This window comes from Schistocerca serialis, chromosome 5, assembly GCF_023864345.2.
Source record: "Schistocerca serialis cubense isolate TAMUIC-IGC-003099 chromosome 5, iqSchSeri2.2, whole genome shotgun sequence".
In the NCBI taxonomy this organism is placed as follows: Eukaryota; Metazoa; Arthropoda; class Insecta; order Orthoptera; family Acrididae; genus Schistocerca; species Schistocerca serialis.
The window spans coordinates 69757061-69781382 of record NC_064642.1 but is presented as its reverse complement, the minus strand read 5'-3'; the positions used below and the strand labels follow the sequence as shown (position 1 = coordinate 69781382).

The window sequence follows — 24322 nt, the reverse complement described above, 5'->3', positions numbered from 1 at the left end:
CAACAGACAAATGCCATTATCATAGGCTGTGGTTCCCAGTGATCTAAGTAGTGGAGTGATTAGGATATTAGATTCCTAACATGCAGGAGACAGATTTCAGTCCTGCCTGGTCATTATTTTTGAAGTTTTCACAGTGTCTAAATCATTTCATGCAAATTCCAGGCTATAAATGATATACCCTCGCCAAAATGATGTAATCTTCTGGGATGCTTTAAACAACAAGTAGATCCTGTAATAAAATTTTCTTCTGATCTTATTCTGAGTTGACATTTGGATAACAAACTTTAGTGCTTTAAATGAACCATTGATGTTGTTGTAGAATGAGAAACTCAAGGAGACCCTGAAAGAAGAAAGGAAGGGCGTTGGTCACTATTTGGTTGATCTATCTCAGCAGAAGAAGCGGATTAGTCAAAATGTTTGTGGCCTGGAGAAGGAAGTAAGTATTTTTCCCTCATCTGGTTTTATGTTCGTATATTTTATCTCACATATCTTTGTCATTTTATATTCACATCTTAGCTATTTTTTTCATGATTGTGGTTGATTTTTTTTAAATAACATATTAGTATTTAACTTTGACATCTGCATTCAGTTTTCGCTTTTTAAGGTTTCAGAACTGAAATTCATTGCCCGGCAGAGTGCATCACTGAACAACCAATTCAAGAAGGGGATGAAGCATCTGGCCACTTGTAAAAGGAAGAAATGTTCTGTCTGTGTGTACACCAAGGCGACATTTGGCGAATATGCAGACCGAAATGAGTGAGTTGATTCCACTACTTTCTTTATGAACCTATAATATTCTCATTTGTGGCAGAACAAAAATTGTCTCAAAATACGCAGTCTCATACGAGCATCAGAATCATCTGCTTTGTCAATAAATAAAATTGTGCTAGTTGTAACAAGTGAGAGATGCCACACTAATATCTTTTAACACTGCCTCTAGCCTTGGCAATGCCTACAGTCTGGCTGGGAAGATAATCCACAAGTTTAGGTATAACTACATCTAGCTGATGCCATTCATTGAGGATTACATTCAACAGAGCTGCAAGATTGTTAGTGTGCTGGTTGCTGTATTTCACCCACTGTTCCTATGGTACCAGACATTTTCTGTATCTGTAGGATTAAGATAGGGTGATTCAGCAGCCAGTCGTATTTGTGGCCCCACCTACAGCTTCATATTCTACTGTGATCAATGGTCTTCTGTGAGGTACCTGACTGCAAATGTGCATTGCATGCAGTTCGCTTTGCAGTGTTCACTCAAAACCTATGTTCACTGTCATTAGTAATTCCTGTCAGGTTTTAAACCGATTGTTATTGATAAGAAGTGACACTTACTTCTGATCCTTGTTTGTTTGGATCTTTTTATAATTACTATTCCTACTACATGATCTACATTTACATATATGTGGTAATAATATATGCTCTATATCCTCAGCGAAGATCGGATTTTGGAAGTTAGTGAGCAGCCCCTTCCATTTAGCGTGTCGTCTATCTGCAAGTGTATCCCACTTCAAACTTTTTATAAGATTTGTAACGCTCTTGCAATGGCTAAATGTACCAGTCACGAATCTTGCTGCTCTTCTTTGGACCTTCTCAATCTCTTGAATGAGACCCAACTGTTAAGGTTACCATACAAATGAACAATACTCTAAAACTGGACGAACTAACATATTGAAAGCAATTTCCTTTGTTGAAGGACTGCATCACTTCAGGATTCAACCAATAAACCGCAATCTAGAGTTCGCCTTGCCCGTTACTTGTGTAATCTGATCATTCCATTTGAGATCATTTCGAATAGTCACACCCAGATACTTGACACTTGTAACCGCTTCCAAAGACTGGGCATTTATTTTGTACTCATACATTAATGGGGATTTTCGCCTTGTTACATGCAGTAGGTTACACTTGCTAATATTGAGAGATAACTGCCAGTCATTACACCACACATTTATTTTCTGCAAATCCTTATTGATTTGTTCGCAACTTTCGTGTGACACTACTTTCCTGTAGACTGCAGCATCATTGGCAAACAATCTAATGCCACTGCAAATACCATCAATCAGATTGTTTATGTAAATCATAAAAAGCAGTGGACCTATTATGCTGCTTCTGTTGAAGTCTTCCCCTTCAGGACGACATACTGCTCTCCGTCTGTTAGAAAACTCTCTATCCAACTGCATATGTCATTGGATAGACTGTAAGTGCGCACTTTTTGGAGCAAGTGACAGTGCAGAACTGAGTCAAATGCCTTTCGAAAGTCAAAAAATATGGCATTAACCTAGGAGCCAGAATCTAGAGCCTGTTGTATATCATGCACAAAGAGGGCCAGCTGTATCTCGCATGACTGCTGTTTCTACAACAAATCGATGTCAGTGAAATTGGCCGGTAATTATGTGCATCTGATTTTCTACCATTTTTATAGATTGGTATGACCTGGGCCTTCTTCCAGTCCCGTGGAACTTTCCGCTGATGATGAGTGGTTCTCCATTCCTGGGATACACGTTGGACAGTCAGGGTTCATGTAACAACAAATTGTGCAACTTTATTCACAGTGTGGCTGTGGACACTTGAGCAAACATTACAGCTTACTGCACTAATTCTGTACAACCAGTTGGTACAGCTTACTGCACTAATTCTGTACAACCAGCTGGTACTGTCATAACTTACATCAATGATGCATGGTCACATGACCGCTTGGTAGTTTTACCCATCTGTGGCACTCCTAAGTGACCAGCATATTCTTTTAAGAGGGTGACTTATTTGGTCCGGTGGGCAGTCAGCATAATGCAATTCATTTTATTAATTAAAGGTTGTACTAACACCCTGTTAGGGGACTGACTACCAGCAATCGAAAAGCTGTACTTGCACACAGCCTAAAACAGTACAGTACATTACATCTATATACAAAAGCATATAATTATTCATAAGTATATTGTATAAAATGTGAAGTTATTAAAAGTAACATGAGTGACTAGGTGACTTAATAACCAATTACCATATGAGGTGTGATTAAAACGTGATGCAAATTTTTGTTTTTCGTAAAGTACCTTTATTTATTCATCATTCAACTTTGTCCCCTTCGAAGTAACCCCCCCCCCCCACCCCCCACCCCCACCCCACCAATATATAATACAACTGCATCAGCACTTTTTTTCAATTTTGGAAGCACTTCTGGAACTCACTTTTCAATATGGTGTTCCGTTTCATCAGCGATTCTCTTTCTATCTTGACAGTGGTGGAGAAACAACATCCTTTCATAGTTCTCTTCAGCCTCAGGTATAGTTTTTTTGCCAAAAAATCAAGAACAGGCATTGAGATGTGAGTGGGAACATTATCATGATACAGTTTCCATGAATGGTCGTGCCACATTTTTGGTCATTTTTTCTGTCTTGTTTCATGCAGAGGGCTCATAGCCTCCAGGTAGTATTCCTTATTGACTGTACAACCATGAGGCAGGAACTCATTGTGCACTGTCCCATTGTAATTGAAGAAAACAGTGAGATGAACCTGCACCTGTGATAGAACTTGTCTTTTTTTTAAAAAAAGTCTTGGCAGTTTCCATTGGGATGATTGCGCATTGGTTTTGACCACATACCCATATACACGGTGATTCCTCGCTAGATCAAATGTGAACACTGTGTTACTTCACCTAGCCCAATACCTAACGCTGAAAGTCAGGTTTTGAGAAACAAATAATCAGAACATAAAGAATTGAGGAACTAGCTATGGTAAGCTTCATTAACGGTCAAGGTTTTGACTTATTTGACAGTGTTGGCATGATAAGCTGTCTAGAAGTGAAAGAACAGGGAAAGTGTCACTCAAATGCTTGAAAACAAAGACATATATTTGCTTCACCAAATATATACTTACTCACATGTCAGACATATTTTGAAGCCCTGAACCAAATAATGTCCGAACCAACTGCATTTTTCCCATTCAGGAGAGATGGCTTTATCACTGTCTAAGGCAATTTAATAAAAATGGTTTTATCAGTTTATGTTCTTATTTATGCACTGTGCAAGATATTTCTTTGTTCAGGTATTGAAACACTTGACTCATTTTTTACTTTCAGATATCTCCAAGAAAATCCAAAGTTATGCACCTTCAAAAAGCATGCTGCTTTTGAATTGTGTAGTATATTTTTGTTTGTCTGTTTATCACATTGTTTTGTATAATTTTGTTTTCTGTAAACATTCCATTATTACTTTGTTCTGAATTTCTCATAATTCTTCAGTGTGTGTGTGGTCATGGAGCGGTTTATTATTGCATAGCATGTGGTAATAGTTAGAACATTTTATCAGACTGGAGAAAGTTATGCAGCAACTGTGAGATGTCTTCGCGTGACTCTGGGGTGCAATGAAGCATCAAATGCATCAATATTTTGCATGGGTTCTACAGCAGATGTTAAGAGTTCAGGACCAGTTGGTGCAGAACATTTTCGTAGTTCATTGTTGGTAAGGCGGGTACCAGGTTGAGATTCATTGGGAGAGTGCTTAGAAAATGTAGTCCATCAACAAAGGAGGTGGCTTACAAAACACTCGTTCGACCTATACTTGAGTATTGCTCATCAGTGTGGGATCCGTACCAGATCGGTCTGACGGAGGAGATAGAGAAGATCCAAAGAAGAGCGGCGCGTTTCGTCACAGGGTTATTTGGTAACCGTGATAGCGTTACGGAGATGTTTAATAAACTCAAGTGGCAGACTCTGCAAGAGAGGCGCTCTGCATCGCGGTGTAGCTTGCTCGCCAGGTTTCGAGAGGGTGCGTTTCTGGATGAGGTATCGAATATATTGCTTCCCCCTACTTATACCTCCCGAGGAGATCACGAATGTAAAATTAGAGAGATTAGAGTGCGCACGGAGGCTTTCAGACAGTCGTTCTTCCCGCGAACCATACGCGACTGGAACAGGAAAGGGAGGTAATGACAGTGGCACGTGAAGTGCCCTCCGCCACACACCGTTGGGTGGCTTGCGGAGTATCAATGTAGATGTAGATGTAGACAGTGTGACAGTCCAATGAAGCTGGTTCTTCGCCATTCCCAAGAATTGGGATAAGGTATTCTTTCGTACGGTGAATTATCCACTATTATCTCCATTACTACCCTTACAGAATTCTGTTAATGCAGCAGCTAAAAAAAGCCAATAATGAGATTTTGTTGTCTGGTTTCTCAGAAGATGACAGTTTTGCAAGGATCATCATCTTTAGTGAAGGGGCACACTTCCATTTAAATGGATTTGTGAATAAACAGAACTGCCATGTCTTGGAGGTCAGTGAATGCTAGCGTGGTTCAAGAGGGGAAAATGATGCATGACAAGTAATAGAAACCAATACCATGTGATGACAAAAGATTTTTGTGGCTTCATTTCAGTGGAATCGATGTTGAAGAGTTATTGTTTCAGTAGGATGGTACCACCTGTGATAGTTCCTGTGAAACAATGGGGTTGCTCCATGGGCAGTTCCTTGAATCACCTGTTCTTCCATAATCGTTATTGACAAGGCCACCTGGGTCATGTGACATAACCCTTTGCAATTTTTTTTTCTCTTGGCTTATCTTAAAACCATGGTGTATGTAGACACCGAAACATTTGCGAGTTAAAGGTGAAAATTCATTGTGTTGTTGGCGAAACACAAAGAGTCTCATTAGGCAGTCAAAGCGAATTTCACAGACAAAGTATAGGAGGTGATATACCAGATGTCATTTTCCTTACTGGAAACGGGAAGGGGTGGTGAACGTTTTTGTGTATTTTGCTCATGTGTTTTGAAGAAAGTAAAGTTCAATTTGATATATCAAAACAGGTGTGCTTTTTGAAAGATCCTAAGATGGATTCCCTTTTTAGCGAAGACAACAGAGTGAATATAGAAATATTTACCTATCTAACAACAACTAATACAACACAGTTGTATCAGTATCTTGAAGAAAAGATCACTAACCTCAAAAATCACATTTATCTGTCAACTGTTGTACTAGTAATATTTATGAATGTGAGGTTTTACTATGTAGAAAGAAAGACAGAATTAAATATTAAGAAAAGATTTTGTACCTGTAACCAATGAAAATAACACATAATGGAGAATACGAAAAAATAAATCACTATACAAACACCTTTACAACATTGAAGTGGTAAAGAAGAGAAAGTTGAGGTGGGCTGGTCACACAACAAGAATGTCGGAGAATGGGCTACCTACAGTGGCATTCTCTAGGACAGTAGTTGGAATGAGAGGTAGAGGAAGATCCTGAATTGGGTAGTGAGAGAAGCTCTGAGATGGTAAAATTAAGATGCATACCTACTCAGAGCAACCAATCCACTTGACAAACTGAAATGGAAGAGGCTCGTACAACAAGCTTACGGTCGATAAGGTAAAATAAAGTACTGTATCTGGGCTGTTTAGTGGAAAAGTATCTCAGTCATCATGGAACCTTGACAGTGTACCACGGAAACAAAGCAAACAACAAAATACAGACTAGGAAGACTCAAAAGCACAAAATACACAACTATAACACAAGTTGACATGGCAAGAATAGGGTAAATTCTGATGTTATCAGATGATGCCACCGTCCCCCCATGAACTTCAAAACTTTAGTCCACATATTCCGCAAACTGCTGTGAACTGCATGGCAGAGAGTATTCAGCATCCTGCTATTTGGTAGGTTTTCTTCCCATTTCAGTTGTGTATAGAGTGTGGGAAGAAATTGCATAAATGCCTCTGTGCATGCTGTAATTCATCAAATTTTCATTTGATGTTCCCTATGAGAGCAGTACATTGGGGGGGGGGGGGTTAAGAATATCTGTAGACTTTTCCATTTAATACTGATTCTTGAAACTTTGTAAGTAGTCTTTCACAGTATAATTGCATCTACATTCAAGTACCTGCTTTCCAGGTTTTTCAATATTTCCATGATTCCCTCCTGTTTCTCACAAGAAACCCTTATATTCACAGCTTGTTACAATCCGTCCCATCCCATCCTCCCCCGTAATGTTCCACCCGTTTACATGTCAATCTGGACTCTTCGAAATGAAGTTCCGACGAGAGTGGTTGTGTGTGTGTTATTGCAGCAGGAAGCTGCTGTCGTGCTTCCAAGCGCCGCTGCAGGACCTGCGCAACTGGATCCGGCCGGTGCCACTGTCTGCGAGCTGCTCGGAGGATGAGGGTGCGTCGTGCCCACAGCTGTCACGTGAAGGGGCACGGGCCGTGGCTGGCAGCAGCCGTATGCGCACACGCAGTGGGGGCTCCGGTGGTGCCGGCTACCCACTGGGCCTGCCACTGCCGTCGCCACTGCCCTCCACGCGTTCAGAGTACTCCTTCCGGCGTGCTTACTCGCCAGATGCCGACGCCGACGAGACGGGCAGCTCACCCTCACCGACACCGTCACTTCCGGCAGAGGCAGACGCGTCTAGACGGGGTACGCACCTGACTGTCATCGTACAAAGAATGTTGTCCACTAACCGAGGAAGCCACACACGGGACAGATCACAGATTTTACTCATCTTTTGCACAATTGTAACACATACCTACACGCAACAATTGCTGTTCTAGCACTATGCACTTCTCAAGCATTTTCAAAAAATTGAGGTTCAAAGGTTTACATATGTGTGAATTTTAAAATTTTCCCGGCGAATTGACTGTTCAAACAAATTTCGGGCTTGCAGCCGGTCGTCGTTCAATACTTCGCACAATATTTCAACTGGACACCTGCCAGTTGAAATATCGTGCGAAGTATTAAACGACGACCGGCTGCAAGCCCGAAATTTGTTTACATATGTGTCGAATACCGTACGAGAGTGCCAGCTGTCATGCAGCAGCATTAGTGCAATTGGTTAAAGTGGTAGACCGATAGTCAGTTACATCATTTTTTTCCAAATCTTCCACCAAACACTAGTATTGCTATAACAAATTGTGTTTCTTTGGAAAGGATTGGTAATAATACTATTACTTACTCTTCTGGCCCTGAGAACAGCAGTCAGTTCTTGATCTTGTGGAGTAGCTCCTCCACAGCATCTTTTGCTTGGGGTGTTATTCCCTTGTTCATAGTGTCCGAAAACCCTTGGCTACCTGGTCTGTGAATCTTATTTTTAGTCTAATTAAAGGTCTTTGTCATTCAGGTTTCTTCTCTGACACTTCTCTCTATCTTGATCCTTTCTCTTTCCTATAGGCATGGCCAGCCAATCTCAAATTACTTATCTTGGCTTCCCAAACTAAGTCTGGCTCATTATATATCTCTCTGAGCTTCCTGTTATTTCTTCTTCAGCATTCTCCTACCTCATATAAATTGATCCACTTTTCTTCTGCAGCATTTTATTTTTTTTTCCTTTGTACTTATCTGTTCTCCAAATTATAACACTTGCCTAGTTATGGTTTTATATATTCTTTCTCTTGAAAAAAATAAAATGGTTAACAGTAATTTGTCGAGGGAATATGATGCTCTGGGTGCTCCTTTGGTCCTTGCTTTTATTTTTTGTTTCTCATAATTTCTGTTGTTTGCTACCAACCGCAGACATTTAAACTCATCTGCTTCTTCAAACACTCCACATGGTTTCCTGCCAGTTTGTCTAGTAATTTCTTTCCACATTCATGATTTTCCTCATAATTTACCTCTATTCCAACTTCCCTTCCTTTTTTAAATAGCTTTCTTGCCAGTATTTTCAAGTCATCTAGCTTAATGCCGTGTCATGTCCATAGGCAAGTGCTATCATATTTGATTCCCTCTTCTCCTTCGTTTGCTGTATCCAGTGCTTCCTGTATTATTATGTTGAACAAGAGTGGTGAAATTCCTTCTCTCTGATAGCACCTGGTTTTACATCAGAATTGATATAATAATCTGCGTCCAGTTTCATGATCCTGTTTGAGCCTTCCAGTGCATCTTTTACAAGACTTTTTATCTTCTTTTGTATTCAAAACTTCTGCAATTTCTGCCACTTAATTCTCTGTTTATGCTGTTGTAATTTTTTTTTTTTTTAAAATCAACAGACAATGTGGCCTCTGCTCTGTCGTATTTTCAGTATTTTGATATGGCTGCTTTTAGTACAAACATTTGATCAGTGGTGGATTTGTTTCTCATAAATTCCCCACTTGTTTCTCATCTATTACCTCTTTTAGATATAGTTCCAATCTTTTCTGGAGAATCTTCAAGAACACTTTGTAGACTGTGCTAAATGATGACATATGTCTAACATGATGATGATGATGATGATGATGATCATTGTGGTGAGGTAAAAAATGGATTCATGATCAAATGAACATATATTTATTGATACATTCATGTTTATATCACAATTGCAACTTATTTTCAAAGAAAGTATAGCCCTGTATCACTTCACTGTGATAGATGTATGAATATATTGATAAATAATTGCTCGTTTCATTACATTTCCTTATTAGACCTTGATTACGCCTTCTCACAGACATACAACAGTGATCAATATTATTGTTTCTTTCCAAAGAAACATGAAACAGTGTTATAATGCAGGGATTTGTTGGGAGATGAGGGGAAAAGAAAGAAAGAAATTGACAAGACTGGTATGCAGTATGGGCAAACAGTAGACTGCTGGTTCCACTAACACCTTTGCTCAGTGGATAATGTTCTCAAACAGTAGTCAACTGCCTCATAAAACCGTGAACCTTGATTCGTCAAAATCAATTGATACTACAGCAGCATTTGTCATACAGTCTCTCAGATTTTCTGGCCAGGATTTATTAATAGTGTACTTCCGGGTGATCAGCTAATTTGTTGTTTCCATTTTAAGCACAACATTTTGATGGGCAATTCAGTCGCCTTTGCCAGAAGCTGTGAGGTTTGCTTTAAAGTGTACTCATTTCCTGCACTCCAATTACTCTGGTTGGATACCAGGCTGAGAGTACTCTTTAACAGCAAAATGTCAACAAAATATTGTGCATGAAAAGGAAACAATTCGACTGGTCACCCAAAAGTCCACCGTTAAACATTTCTTGTGTATATGTATGTACTGCAGTTGTGCAAATTGTGAGAAAAATTGTTTACTTCCCTTGTAAGTTGATTAGTGCTAGTGTACTGAATCAGTGTAAGTTTATAGCTATTCTTAGAGATGTCATCTCTTACCCCCTGTGATAGCATACCAATTTTTATGATCTACTTACAGTTTTTATGATCTACATAATACTAGAGTGACATGCAGAGAAAAAGGTAGGTGCTTGATTAGCTTTGCACTGAGAGATATGAATATTAGTTTTCAGTGTCACCAGTGTGTTGTCTGTCTGTGTCCCACACCACATCCTCTAGCCATTGTGTACCCTGGTAACTCGCAACACTGGGTTAAGTGCCATGTGTTGCGACTGTTTCTGTTTCTGGCTCCCGTACAAAAAATTGTGTGTTCAGAAAACGCTCAGTGTCACTTTTTAACATATTAATTGTTTTGACTGCTGTATGCCCACCCATAGTGAGCTCTTGCTCTCTTTCCTACATTTTCCCCCATTGTTTGACAGACATGGTAGAATGACACTAACAGCTGATGCTTTGCATGGTACACTGCCTCATTGAAACTCTGCATCACTTAGTTACCTACATAACACTATATTTGTGAGCATCTTGCAAGTAACTCCTGTGCGAAATGGTTTCAGTCACTACGTCTCTGTTCTTGAAAATAAAACAAGGTCAAATATAATGATGAACCAGGTGTTATTATTAAACACTTGAAAATAAGAAGTTCTATTTTACATTTCAGGCCCACAATATAATATTTTCCAAGAACTAGAAGAACTAATGATTAGAACTGTTGCAGCTAGAGTTCTGGAGGAAAGCATTTTCTAACTATGTTGGTGGCCAGCTAGTATAAGATTTGTGTTCAGATCACAGTGATTTTCCACTCACAATGAACAGTAGTTCATGACTCCAATTTGCATTACAAAATACACACTTTCTGTTGTTTGTACCTGCAAACATTCTCCTCGTTCGTGCTTTGAAAGAAGTGTCTTCTATAAGAGGCTGGTTTCATCAGCACCGTACAAAGTATCAGCAGGTAAATTTGCTGCATCTGTTATCTTCCGTATCTTCTTTACAAACCTTTCTGCATCTTTTTTGATAGTTGATCAACTTTCCCCAGTGATGTCAGCTGCCACGTGCCATGTCGTTTTTCACAGTTTGATAGGCAGCCTCTGCTTGGTACAAACAAGTTTCTCCTGCCTAGTTCTTTGTTAAATACAATTGCTGTTTCCTTTATTACTGGGCCAGTGGAATTCTCTTACTGCTTTGTTGTGTGAACCATCTGCAAAGAACTATGTCCAGTTCTTCATTTTCACCCGTTTGCATGACCTTCCATTTTCCCAACTTGCTCTTCATTTGAATTACATACTGTCAAATAAAACCATCTTTCTTTTTGATGTCATAAATAGTTGCTCATCAAACATTATACCCAACAGCAATGGCTTTCTAGAATGAACCTCAGTTCAACTAATCTAGAATTTCCAGTTTTTGCTTGGGGTCTACTAGCATAACGTGTTTTCCTTTTAGAAGCCATAAAACTGAACTGTAATGAAAGCTATAATTTCAAATATGTGTAACATTGTTTAACTATGTTATTAACTAACAACATAGCTGCACATGATAGTTCATTGGTTTGCACATCATTTCTTCTTGAGCTATGTCAGAAGTGGACCAGATTATTGAGAGGGTAGACTGCTGGTATACATGTTTCATGTAACCACAATGAGAACATTTCTCTGTTCATCCACACTTTCTTCTGAGCAAAAATCACACTGATGGTGTATTTCAAGTGATTTTCCACTCACAATGAGCTGTTTATTGTAGCAGTAGTAATAATTATACACATGCAATGTAAGGAATTACTTAATCATGGAATTCATATGAAATAATTTGGAAAAACTCAAATTATGATGACTGGATCAGTTAAAAAAGCCTTTTTTTCTCTTTGGATGAGGATCTATTTAAAACATGACCACAGTCAGTACGTTTAGCTATGTGACTGGGTCTCATCTTGTGTGTGTGCTTGAGTGTAACTCAGTCTTCTTGCTGCAGAAATGTTGATGTTCCATGCTTCTATGCAGCAGAAAAAAAGAGAAGTGATTGGAGGAGGTTGGGTCACCCAGATCACAGGCTTAGAGGGATCCATCTTGTCTGTTGACCATGAGAGGCACAAAGGAAGGAAAAGACACCAGCGAGAGTAGGAGTGCGTATAAAATACATCAGTAGGTACTATGCGACTTTCACTTTGAGAATAATCTCTAGAGTTCAAGGAAAATAGTGTAGAGGGAGAGATCCATGTAGCCCTCCTGTCATAGCAAGCGCCCGGGTGTCTTGACTCTTGCTGTATAGTTTTCTTAGCAATAGAGTGCTGGATATATACAAGCCAGACAATTTTTGTGTATCCATCTTGTCTGTTCCCAGTTCACTTGTGGTTATATGGATGTAAAAACCCATTCAATGAACATGCCACTGCTAAATGATACAGGAATTTCACACATGGTCCTGCATTTATTGATGCATGTTTAAAAATCAATAGGGAGGCTGTTGGTTTTGACACAGAAGTTGTGAACTTAGAAAAGTGACAAAAAACAACGATGTATGCAGACAGTCATGTTTTACCTCTTGAGTTCCATGTTTACAAAAAGAAAAAGTAAAGAAACTGGTATGGACATTCTGGTTTATGCAACCTTTCTTACCCATAAATGTTTCAGTGTGCTATCTTCAGTGTGTTTCTAACTTATCTATTTCTAATGCAGGTGAACAAAAAAGGTAGAACCTCCAGACTAGTTACCCCATTTATGCATGCAAAATAAATATCTGGCTGTGGGTCATGTTCTAATCATAAAGGTAGCTGCATGCAGCTATTGCAGGAGATTATGAATTTCTGCTGCCTATGAGAGTTAGCCATATACCTTCAGTCTCAGAAATCTGTTTCCTTCTACTTTGATAACTGTGCCAGTATTATGGCATGTTAAATTTTGTGTAATTTTTTAATTAGCCTAACTAACTCTGGTGTGGGAGTCACTTAAGCCCAGAACATGATGTACCTATATTATATTCTTGTTATCCTGATGATGTATTACATTCTTATGACACTGACCTGTATCTGTAACATTTGTTTGTATAAGTCTACAGACTTTCATGGCTGTTGTCATAGAAGGTAAAATCTTCGAAGTTGTTAGGCCATGCCATGTTTCCCTCCATGGTTCACTTTGTGTCCATCTGCTGTGGCTTTTCTTCAGGATCTTGCGGCATTCACATTTAGCTAAACATTCTCATTCTGAAGAAATGGCTTTATTATGTAAAATTCCTGTTGCAACCATTGGCAGGCCATTGTCATTGGATAGAAAGGGAGTTTTCCTGGTCTTAAGCTGAAAAAGAGTTATTGGTTAAAAGTCTTCTGGCTACAGTTGGTGATCCGTCGTCATTGTATAGAATTGAAACAGGCAGAGCAAGAAGGGGAAATGCTTACAAAAAATATTATTTCCCATGGAGGTGGTTTCCTTTATGTTGTTTGTGTTCCTCGTGCACTGTGGCTGCGTATTCACTTCTTTGATGGCAGGAAGCCAAGAAGCTGGAAACATATACCCTCCTCTCTCTTGAACTTAGACCCATGGGAATTCCATTACTTCTTGGACTTCTCTTCTATAAATGTTAGTTTCCTTGGCCAGTACATGAACACTGTTGAAATCATTGTCTTAGCCACAGATTGACACTTAATTTTAACTGCATTTTGCCTCTATACATTCTGTCACAGTCGTATGTCATTTCATAGACTCTCGCAGTGCACTTTAATCAGGTCTACCTGTTTTGTTTCAGAAAGAGTCTTGTATTTTGTTCTGACTGAAGAGAGTGGACTGTATACCATATTTTGATACACACATAAAAAAAAGTGTTGCATCACCCTGGTTCCCAGATCTCCTGAAGAAAGACGTTGACTGTGGATATTATATCATCACAGATACAGGCCCTTTGACTGTTAATAGATGTCACTAAACCTGTCCAAAGAGGTAAACAAGCATGCATAGGCAGCCCCTGTTAGACGGCGGAGGGGGGGGGGGGGGTTGTTGACAGCAGATCACTTCCAGTCATTCCACCAGGAAGGAGGTACACAGTTTGTGTTGTCTGTAGTTCAACCATACCTAGGTGGTCAATACCATGGTTCGATAGTATCTACAGTGCTACTTTGCGCCAGGAAGGGCTCTCAACAAGGGAAGTGTCCAGGCATCTCAGAGTGAACTAAAGCGATGTTGTTCAACATGGACAAGATACAGAGAGACAGGAACTGTCGAGACATCCCTCGCTCAGGCCTCCCAAGGGCTGCTAGTGCAGTGGATGACCGCTACCTATAGATTATGGCTCGGAGGAACCCTGACGGCAATGGCACCATGTTGAATAATGCTTTTCGTGTAGCTACAGAACATTGTGTTACAACTCCAACTGTGTGCAGTAGGCTGCATGATGCGCAACTTCACTCTCGACGTCCATCTTTGCAACCATGACACCAAGCAGCGCGGTTCTGATGGGCCCAACAACATTCCGAATGGACTGCTCAGGATTGGCATCACATTCTCTTCACCAATGAGTGTCGCATATGCCTTCAACCAGACAATTGTCAGAGATGTGTTTGGAGGCAACTCGGTCAGGCTGAACGCCTTAGACATACTGCCCGGCGAGTGCATCGAGATGGAGGTTCCCAGCTGTTTTTGGGTGGCATTATGTGGGGCTGACGTATGCCGCTGGTGGTCATGGAAGTCGCCGTAATGGCTGTACGATATGAATGCCATCCTCCTATCGATAGTGCAACCGTATCAGCAGCATATTGGCAAGGCATTCGTCTTCATCGGTGACAATTTGCACCCCCATAGTGCACATCTCATGAATGACTTCCTTCAGGATAACGACATCACTCAACTAGAGTGGCCAGCATGTTCTCCAGACATGAATCCTATTGAACATGCTTGGGATAGATTGAAAAGGGCTGTTTATGGATGACGCAACCCACCAACCCCTCTGAGGGATCTACGCCGAATCGCTGTTGAGGAGTGGGACAATCTGGGCCAACAGTGCCTTGATGAACTTGTGGGTAGTATGCAATGACAACTACAGGCTTGCATCAATGCAAGAGGACGTGCTACTGGGTATTGGACCACCACCTCTGAAGGTCTCGCTATATGGTGCAATGTGTGATTTTCATGAGCAGTAAAAAGGACAGAAATGATGTTTATGTTGGTCTCTATTCCAATTTTCTGTACAGGTTCCGGAACTCCCGGAACCGAGGTGATGCAAAACTTTTTTTATATGTGTGGAATTCTGCTGATGTGGTCAGCAGCTTCATAGTAAAAAAGACATTTCCTTGTTCTTCATATTAACATAATTAATATTTCACGTGGAAACCCTGTCAAAGGACAAACCACTTTAGTCGTTGGCCATCAGTATGTTCTTAATGAAATCAAACTCAATTCCAAGTTGTTATTGTAACTGGTATTGAAGACATTGTTGAGCACTGCTCTCTTCCGGGCTGGGTGCTTTTGCGAAGTGGCGTTGAAATACCTATTTGTGTCACTTAGCTGTCTATACACTTTGCATACCTAGAATGTTGTCAGATCCTCTATATACCAAAACGTCTAGAAATGGGAGACCAACCTCACTCTCTGCCTTGAAAGTGAAGTTGATTTTATAGTAAATCTCATTTAAGAAATAGTGGAATCGATGTATCATCCACATTGTGGAGCCAACAAGAAGGCTTTAGAGGTGCATGTTCAAAACGTTCCGTATAAATTTCAGCTGCTAGTGATGTCAAGGGTGGACCTATGACAACACCACCAGATTGCTCATAAAATTCTTCTTATTTTAAACAGCTTGGTTTTAACTTGGTTAGGTCACATTGTGTTTGTGTCAAAGTAGCTTCTTATTACTGGTCACATCGTCTGTTTACAAAAAGGATTTTCAATTAGGAATTAAAACATGGAAAGTGTATATGCTATAATTTGGAATTGAATGTAAGTCAGTTCTTAATATTTTAGTGTATTCTGATTTTAGGTGGTTGCAACTTAATTTATAAGTAAAAATACTTACTCACTGTGTAGTTATACAATTTCTATGTTGTGTCTAAATGACACATTTAGATAGCTGTATGAGGAAGGATAATGCTTTTCTTTTATAAGGCAACTGTTGACTTGTTCAGTAGAAAGCATATACTTTTGTTTATGGTACATTATAGATGGGAAAACTGAAAAATTTGTAAATATCAGTGGTATTTTTGGGCACTTTGAACTTAACTTTTGCAAATAGTGATACTTCCAGATCAACTCAAGTTAATACGATTCTCTGTTCATGGAGACAGTACAAATACAATCCTGCCAATATAAAGCATTTTTACATGTGAATTCTGTGTATTTTTTTTAGGTACTGTACTTAACTCAGCTTTCTTATTAAACAATGGAAACTCCAGGTTGGAATATTGGTAATGTAAGGAAAAGATAGATTGCTACTCACTGTGAAAACAACACATTGAGTAGCAGACAGGAAGACAGATTGGCGCACAAAGAGGGTGAGGGGACGAGAATAAGAAGAAGGTGACTTGACAGAATGGCGGAAACTGTTCAATGGAAGGTGTGGGGACAGTACAGTAATGTACTGTCCCCCGCCCCTCCACCTTACAGCTCCCTCTATCGTGTCAACACCTCCTTATTCTCATCCCCTCACCATCATTGTGTGCTACCCTCTGCCAACGCACCAGCTCATCTTCCCACTTCCCTGCTCCTCTCCTTTTTCGCTCTCCATTCCCCAACCCCCTCCTCACCTCCCTACCCCACAGCCTCCCAATGCTGCACATGTTGGACGTCTAGTCGCTGCACACACCGCTAGACAGTGCTCTTCTCTCCCCACACCCATACCCTGCTATCCCTTCCTCATCCCCTCCAGATTGCTGCTTCCATTATACGTGATAGCTGCATTCCAATCTGAGCTGCCAGAAATGGCAGTTGTGTTTACATGAGTTGTGATTGCTCGTGTGAATAAATGTGTGTGTGTTTCCTTTTCTGAAGAAGGCTTTGGCCAAAAGCTAAATGTGTAACTGTCTTTTGTTGTGCCTGTCTGCAACTCGGTGTATCACCTTTATGGTGAGTAACAATCTTTTCCTTACATTGTCAGCTTTCTTATTCTTTTGTCTGAATCTCCTTGCCTATTCTAGTCGTTGGTACTTCCTGTTGACTTTTCCCCTCTCTTAGAATGTAGGCTGACCAATCAGTATTATTTATGTGGTGATCTTTGATGGAATGAGATAACAGTTTTAATTTAGTTAGTGTATTTATTTTGCCAGACACGGCATTAATAATTTGTTTACTCTGAATGTGTGTTCTTGCAGTAGCTGCGGGACTATCGGAGACAGTGTCATCGTGTGCGGCCACACCGTGCTCTGATGTAGCGGGTGTTGCTGGTACCAGCGCCGGCTATATCTCTTACATTGACGAAGCTAGCTCAGAAGACGAAGGTGACGACGACTCTGGCAGTGACTCGGGCCGTGGTTGTGATGACTTTTTTGACGGCTTCCCACGTGGACGACACTGTTGCTTACACCGCAGCCGCCAACAGCACCATCCACGTCGGCGCTGCTCGGCCTCGGTGCCTGCTGATGTATCTTTGACTTCTGCGTCTTCTGCTGACCCCGGTGGTGGCAACGGTGTCAGTGTTGCAGGAGTGGGCAGCTCGGGAGGTGGGGCGAGGGCCTTCTCATCTGACTCGGGCTTTTCGTCAGAACTATTTGAGACGAGTGGACACAGTGCAGGAGCACTGTCTGTGGGCCACAGGTCACTCCATGCTGTGCATGATGGCTCTGATCGTCCTCCCGCCCTGCATCGCTCCAAGTGGACCTCGTCATTTCGCAAACTCATTAATAAGGTCTCAAAGAGGTAAGAGCCTACTAGCCCACCACACAGAATTTTGCACCTTCCAATCAGAGGAATGTGGGTGAAACAGTAAATTGGTATCAGATTGTCAGCATATTGAAATAATGACATGTGCTGGGTGTTTTGGGCAGGATATTTGATGGCTCCAGTGGAAGATCTAAGATGCTGGTAACATATCAGTGTACTCCATTCTCATGTCTGCTTTGCCATCAATGGTTCATCCCCGTAAAGAAATGGTCAGGTGCTAAGTGGAGGCATCCGTTGAGACACAACATAAATTTACCAATGCAGGCTCTTTACCAGTAGCAAATTGGAAAAAAGGATCACATACTTGCCAGAATGCCTTGATTTTTCACACAGATGCCGTTTTTCAGTGTGGTATTCTTTTTTCAATGGCCACTGTGTGATAAGTAATAACTACTGCAGTTACATCCTGCTCCAATGGAAAGAAAGTTCTTTTCGTCTGTAAAAGATAGTGTAGACTTTGAAGTACTCTCCCTCATTTCCTTTCATGTGGACAGACCTGTAAGGACATTGACTGTTTGGATGCGCCTAATATTCTTTGCATGTCTGATTGCTAAAGTTACACAGTTACATACAAGATGAGTCAAAAAGGACTTTAGAACTTTGGAACGATATAAAAATTTATCGAGATAACTTACAGAATTGGTAGATGTCATTTTGTAGCAAACAACCTCAAGTTTCATGTAAGAGTGTCAAGTGTCATTTTGGTTTGGTGTGATTACCATTAGTGATGTGGCAAAGATCCCACTGGTAATCAGTGTCTTCCACACTCGTTGCAGCAGATCTGGCATAACTTACACAGCTGAAGCGTAAATTTGATTTTTCGGACAGGCAAAATTGTTTGGTGGTGGGGGAACATATACACAGTCTTTAATGAAACCCCAGAGAAAGAAATCCAGTGGTGTCGAGTGTGGGGAGTGAGTTGGCCATGCGATTGGCCCTTCGAGGCCAGTGCACTGACCTGGGAAGCAATTATCAAGGAAATGTTGAACTTTCATGGGGAAATGAAGTGATGAACTGTCTTTCTGGGGTAGACCATCCCATGTCATCATTGATCTGTGGAACAGCTGTTGCAGGATTTGTTTCATGAAACCAAAACACACTGCGAGCACACTCCAAACCAGTGAAAGTAGCCATTTTAACTGTAACTTGAGGTTGTTTGCTACAAACTGACTCATCTACCGATTCTGTAAGTGATCTCAATAAATTTCTATATCATTCCAAAGTTGTTAAGTCCTTTTTGACTCAACCCTGTACTGACTGTCACAGTGCATAATTGGTTCAGTGGTAGTTATTTTGCCTGCAGAATCAGTTTTTTCGAATGAATCAGGTATGTACTTTTGAGAGTGTGAACACCGACTCATTATTAATATGACAGGTATTTCTTAGTATGACTGGGAAAGAGTTTGATTTGCAGTAGCAGAGTGTGTAATGTTGATTGGAGAGTTTGTTGTTCCCCAATACGTGAATTTGTGCCAAGCCCCCTAATTAGAAGGAAAAAAGATTCCTTAGATAGGCCTATCTGCAAATCCAGGTTGGAATAGGATTGTACTGTTGTGGTTTTGGGATTTGTTATTTGAGCATTGTTATTTGAGTATTATGCATAATCATTTTCTCAGTGTGTTACACAGCACTTCCCACTGTGTTCAGGTATTTAAACTGGGAAATTTTTGCTGGAATCGGATGAGGTTCATTTATGGGATAAGAATGATGAGAAAGTGTGACATTTTGTCAGTCCCTATAAGCTAGTGTTCCATAGAGCTGGTTAAGTGAAGTTTTACTCCTTTGTGTGTACAGCAAACAATTGGCGTTGTCTGCTTCTAGTCTGGTGGATTTAATAAAAATATTTTGTCCCAAAGTGTATTACTGAAATATGAGGTTTACAGTTTACTGGCACTGTCATATTCAGGCCCAATGTCCTTGCAGGTCTGTTTACAAATAAGTGAATGGGTATCATGATCTTTTATGAGAGCAAAGACTGTGTTAATTCCATGAAAAAATTTTCATGTTACACAGAAAAGACTACCTGAGTTTTTTTACTCTAATTTTTAAGACACTCTCTCCACCAGCAATTTAAAGTTTGCTCAGTAGCAGAATGCATTTTTAAGTTTGACATGCCTAATATTATGCAGTCTCTCTGTTTATTAAATAAATAATTTTCCTTTTATACGATTCAAATGTCAGGATCTCTTTCATTCCTATTTTGATGTTGTCCCTGTTTTGGAAACAAAAGATAATTTTACTCTGTTATTTGAAATTTTCCTCTGTTTTTTAAAAGTGTGATCTGATATGTTGTTTTATTTAATAATCATATCTGTTCATTGCTATAAATGAAAGAGAAACATTTTTCCATGAAGCAAATACGGACACTAAAGGCAGTTCCTCTTGTGAAATAAGTGTATTATTGCAGCTGGAATAAAGGCTGTTTAAATGTTTCTAGGTATTTGTGTAGGCTCTGCTTTTTCTTTGCAGTAGTTTTTGTTATCAACAGTATTAATCATTGTTATGATTAGTGATAAAATGAATAGTACTTAATTGATACTGTAGAATTGACTATAATTGTACTTAATTAGTTTCAGTCTTAAAGTTTCCAGACTTCTAGGATATAATTCTGACCATTAACAAAATATGACAGATTTGAGCACAATTTCACCTTGTATTACTCCAATTAACACATCATAGTATTACGTTCAGTCTTTTTGTGTTGTGAAAGAGGAGAGATTTTGTTAACTTGTGCTGTGTTTCCAAGTGTTCACTAAAAGTTTTGTAATATTGATTGTCTTGGGATACATTGATTAATAGTTGACCTTACCAACCCACAACTGTACAAAAAATTGGAAAGGCCATTCTGACTAAATGCAAAGATTGTGCCTAAATCAATAGCATCATGAAAACTTAAAACTGAATTTGGAAATTTAGAAATAATTGACCTTAGGAATTGGAGCAGATGTTTTTCACTCAGCACTTCTCATACCTTATGCCATTTGTTATAGTCTCAAATGCCTTCATCTTTCAAGTTTTGCAGTTTTGAATTGGACTACATGGTTGATTTTTTTCCACTTGAGGGAGAATTTAATGTGTAACGTGTTGTTTGGATAATGCATAAATATTTGCAAGAGGCTCGGTAGGACTGTTGTTCATTACTGTTCCAAAATTTTTAGAATTACTGATCAGTTTCTTGCTGAATAAAAGAGAGTGCTGAGTCTACTTTTAATAACAGTTGTGGCCTGTTATTAAGATTAATATTTAAAACTTAGTAAGATATAGTTTCATAGTTTTTGCAACAGTGTTCTTAGGTTCATTGTTGGTTATAAATATTTTATTGTAAATGAAAACAGAGTAAGATTTCAAAATATTAAACAACAGTTACTATAAAGAAACATACAAAACTTATACACTACTATTTATTACTGGAACTGTATTTATTATTATTATTATTTTTAGAACGTTTAAATTTGTCAGAAGGTATGTTGTTTTAGTATAAACTGGTTATTTGTTGGACTCCTGAGCATATCATTTGGTGGATGGTTTCACTTTTCCTCAGGTATGCAGACTGAATATTGATATGATAACAGAAAACAATAAGTGGTCTCCACAATCAAAGTTTGCACATTTAGTGCAGAAAAACCTGAAGGAAGATTATTTACTTCTTGCCATTCCATAACAGTAAACAGTTTATTTCACAGTATTATAAGAAGCAGCCTAAGAATGATAAAATTCTATTAAGGGTATTACAGTTTTAAATATGGGGAATTGTTATCTACTTTTTTATACTTTGATTTCTGTTGCAGGAGGCATCAAATATTAATAGTATTAGTATTAGGAATGTTCATACAATGAATGTTACTCAGTAAAGTGTCCTTAGTGAATTGTTGTGGTTGAAACTGTGTATTTTTTGTATGTAATTATAGTGTGGAGGGAAAACATAGATACGTAATACTTAATGGGTTATAGATTTTTTGTAACTTATCAGATAATGTGTAAAAAGAATTAGGAGAATGAATACATGTGTACAAGACTGCTATGTAGCAGTTAAACACATATTGATTTTTGTTTTCCATGATAAAACATTGTGCTCATTCTGGTTACTGGAATGAAAGTTTTTTTAAGTGACATGTATATATACCATTTCTGTATCTGATTTGTGAACAAGTAAAGAAAGATGCTGGATATTATTTAAGACAGGCTCATTTCCTAATGATCAACTTTGTCATTATGGATAATGATCATAGTACTGTGAGGGCACTTTATTAAGTTTGATTTGTTTTCTTATTCATTGCATCACTGTGCACGTGGAATAAAGACATTGCACAACTCTCTCCCAACAAAATAAATAGTAGCAATTTTTTAAAGGCAAGTCAGCACAATATAGAATGATTCCAAGGTCATAAGCTTCTGGTAGGATATGCATCAAAATACACAAAACACCTGTCTGGGTAAGTGTGTATTCCACATTGAAATATGTGGATCTATTGAATAGAAGACTGTGATGCAAAGTGAACACAACAGAACACCAGCTTATGTCTCACCTTACAAACTTTCAGAAATCAAAGAGAAGACTGATTAAAAGTAACACACACACACACATAATTACTGAAAATACAAATTCAGTACTCTTCAAGCACTTGTTAATATGCTTTACTGTTAGCGAGTGACTGAATCTTGTTCTGATAGAAATTTATGATACTCACAACACCTTACTTACCCCACAACCTAATATACAACTCATTTAAAATATTCAGTGAAATGTGACAAAATCCATTGTATTGATAACTCTGTGAAGCAAAAGAAATTTAAAATATAATTTTACTGCATTTGTTTATTTAATGCAAGGATAGGATCTATAAGTGGACATTAGGAGCAACATATATCATTACAGCATAAAGTTGGCAAACAGTTACAAACACTTTAGGTAACCGGAAGCACACATGGCAACAGAAATTATTCATAAGCACCAAATGCATATCTGTCTTCAGAATGACACTCGGTTTGTCTTTTTAACAGTGCAAGTGTATTGTGTACTTTTTTTATGGTGAGAAAGCCAATTGAATTGTAGGCAAAAAATTGTATGTCACAAGAATGATATTTAAGTGTATCAATGTTGTGTGCTGAATCCTTAAAAAGTGAGTAAAATGTAACTGTCCTTTCTTTATTCCACGTAACAGAGATTACATATCATCTCTGATGTCTCAACAGGTTGAGACTTTCAGAGTATCTTGTAACAACATATTTCTTTCTATAACCGACTTTTCTTTGTTCCAGTATTCTAATGAACACAGCACTGAAGACTATAACATCTTAAAAATCATTTGATGCATGTCATATAAACATCCGGCATTTATCATTTAAATTTTCATACCATTTAATACGTTGCCTGTCTGTCACATGTGAAAGTAAACTGTGGATGCATGTAATTGTTCAGAGGACCGTATTTTCTTATCAGTGCCTTTTGGTTGTCACTGGGAGTCAATTAACTTGTTTTGGACTTTTAAGCTCTATGTCTACAGTACCCATTATGCAGAGCCTGCTTTAATTCTGGATTTGTTTTGGACAAAACAGCTTTGTGTTACAAGTATCAGCCAGGTAACTGAGAAAATCTCAAACTTGTGTAACAAAACTAAATGAATTAAACACTACTTTCATACAACAAGGTTAATTTCGCAGAGGTATCATGCTGTATTACTACTCACTCTCATCACAAATAAATTACATGATGCTCTTTATGCTCTTATATGTTGCTCTGTTATGCAGACGTGCTTCCAAATTCTTGCACCAAAGCATTGTATAATATTGTTTTGTTTGTAAGATGTGTTGATGCTTTTCTAATTTTTCAATATTATTTTAACTTTGTCGTGTCCTTCCCTTTCTACACAAAAGTCAAAATTAGTCGCTTAATGTCAGATATTATTATTTTTTATCTCTGCAACTATAATAAAGTCCATAATGGGTAAAAGTGAGTAAGCAAACTTAATTTATGAGTTATTTGCCTTACAATGCACAGATCAAAATGATGTATGAAGAGGTTACTAGACTGATGGCAATTTTAACATGAGGCACCTGTGAGATCTACGTTTGGTGGTAAAAATTAACATTGCATTCTCAGGAGGCAAATGATGTATCTCTTTATTTTATTGTTTTATTTTCAAGTACAAGATTATTTTTGTCTGTCTGAGTTATATCATTTTTTTATTGTAATGACAAATGAAAATACATGGAAAATAAGCATTTATCTTGTGCTTCTCTTCTGCAATGAATCTTCATGACTCTTTCCATTTCTTTACCCCAGAATCTTGCTTCACTTTACTGAAAGTTAATATTCATGTATCATAACTTTAAAAATTCCTTGGAAGTAGACAAATTCCTTTTGTGAAAATCCACCATACCAGCAACAATTTAGTTTGTAATTGAAGCAGTAATTGTTACAGAAGAATACTCCT

At 38.8% G+C, this 24322-nt stretch overlaps 1 protein-coding gene across 1 annotated transcript in view; it reads left to right on the top strand.

Moving 5' to 3' along the window:
- LOC126480799 (uncharacterized) overlaps positions 1–24112 on the top strand; it is a 747086-nt gene extending 722974 nt beyond the window's left edge. Inside the window, exons 8-11 of the mRNA XM_050104114.1 lie at positions 320–436; positions 605–756; positions 7052–7398; positions 17321–24112. Coding sequence (XP_049960071.1) covers positions 320–436; positions 605–756; positions 7052–7398; positions 17321–17868 — 1164 coding nt within the window. The 3' untranslated portion in view covers positions 17869–24112. The remainder of the gene's footprint in view (positions 1–319; positions 437–604; positions 757–7051; positions 7399–17320) is intronic.
- The last annotated feature ends 210 nt before the right edge of the window (positions 24113–24322 follow it).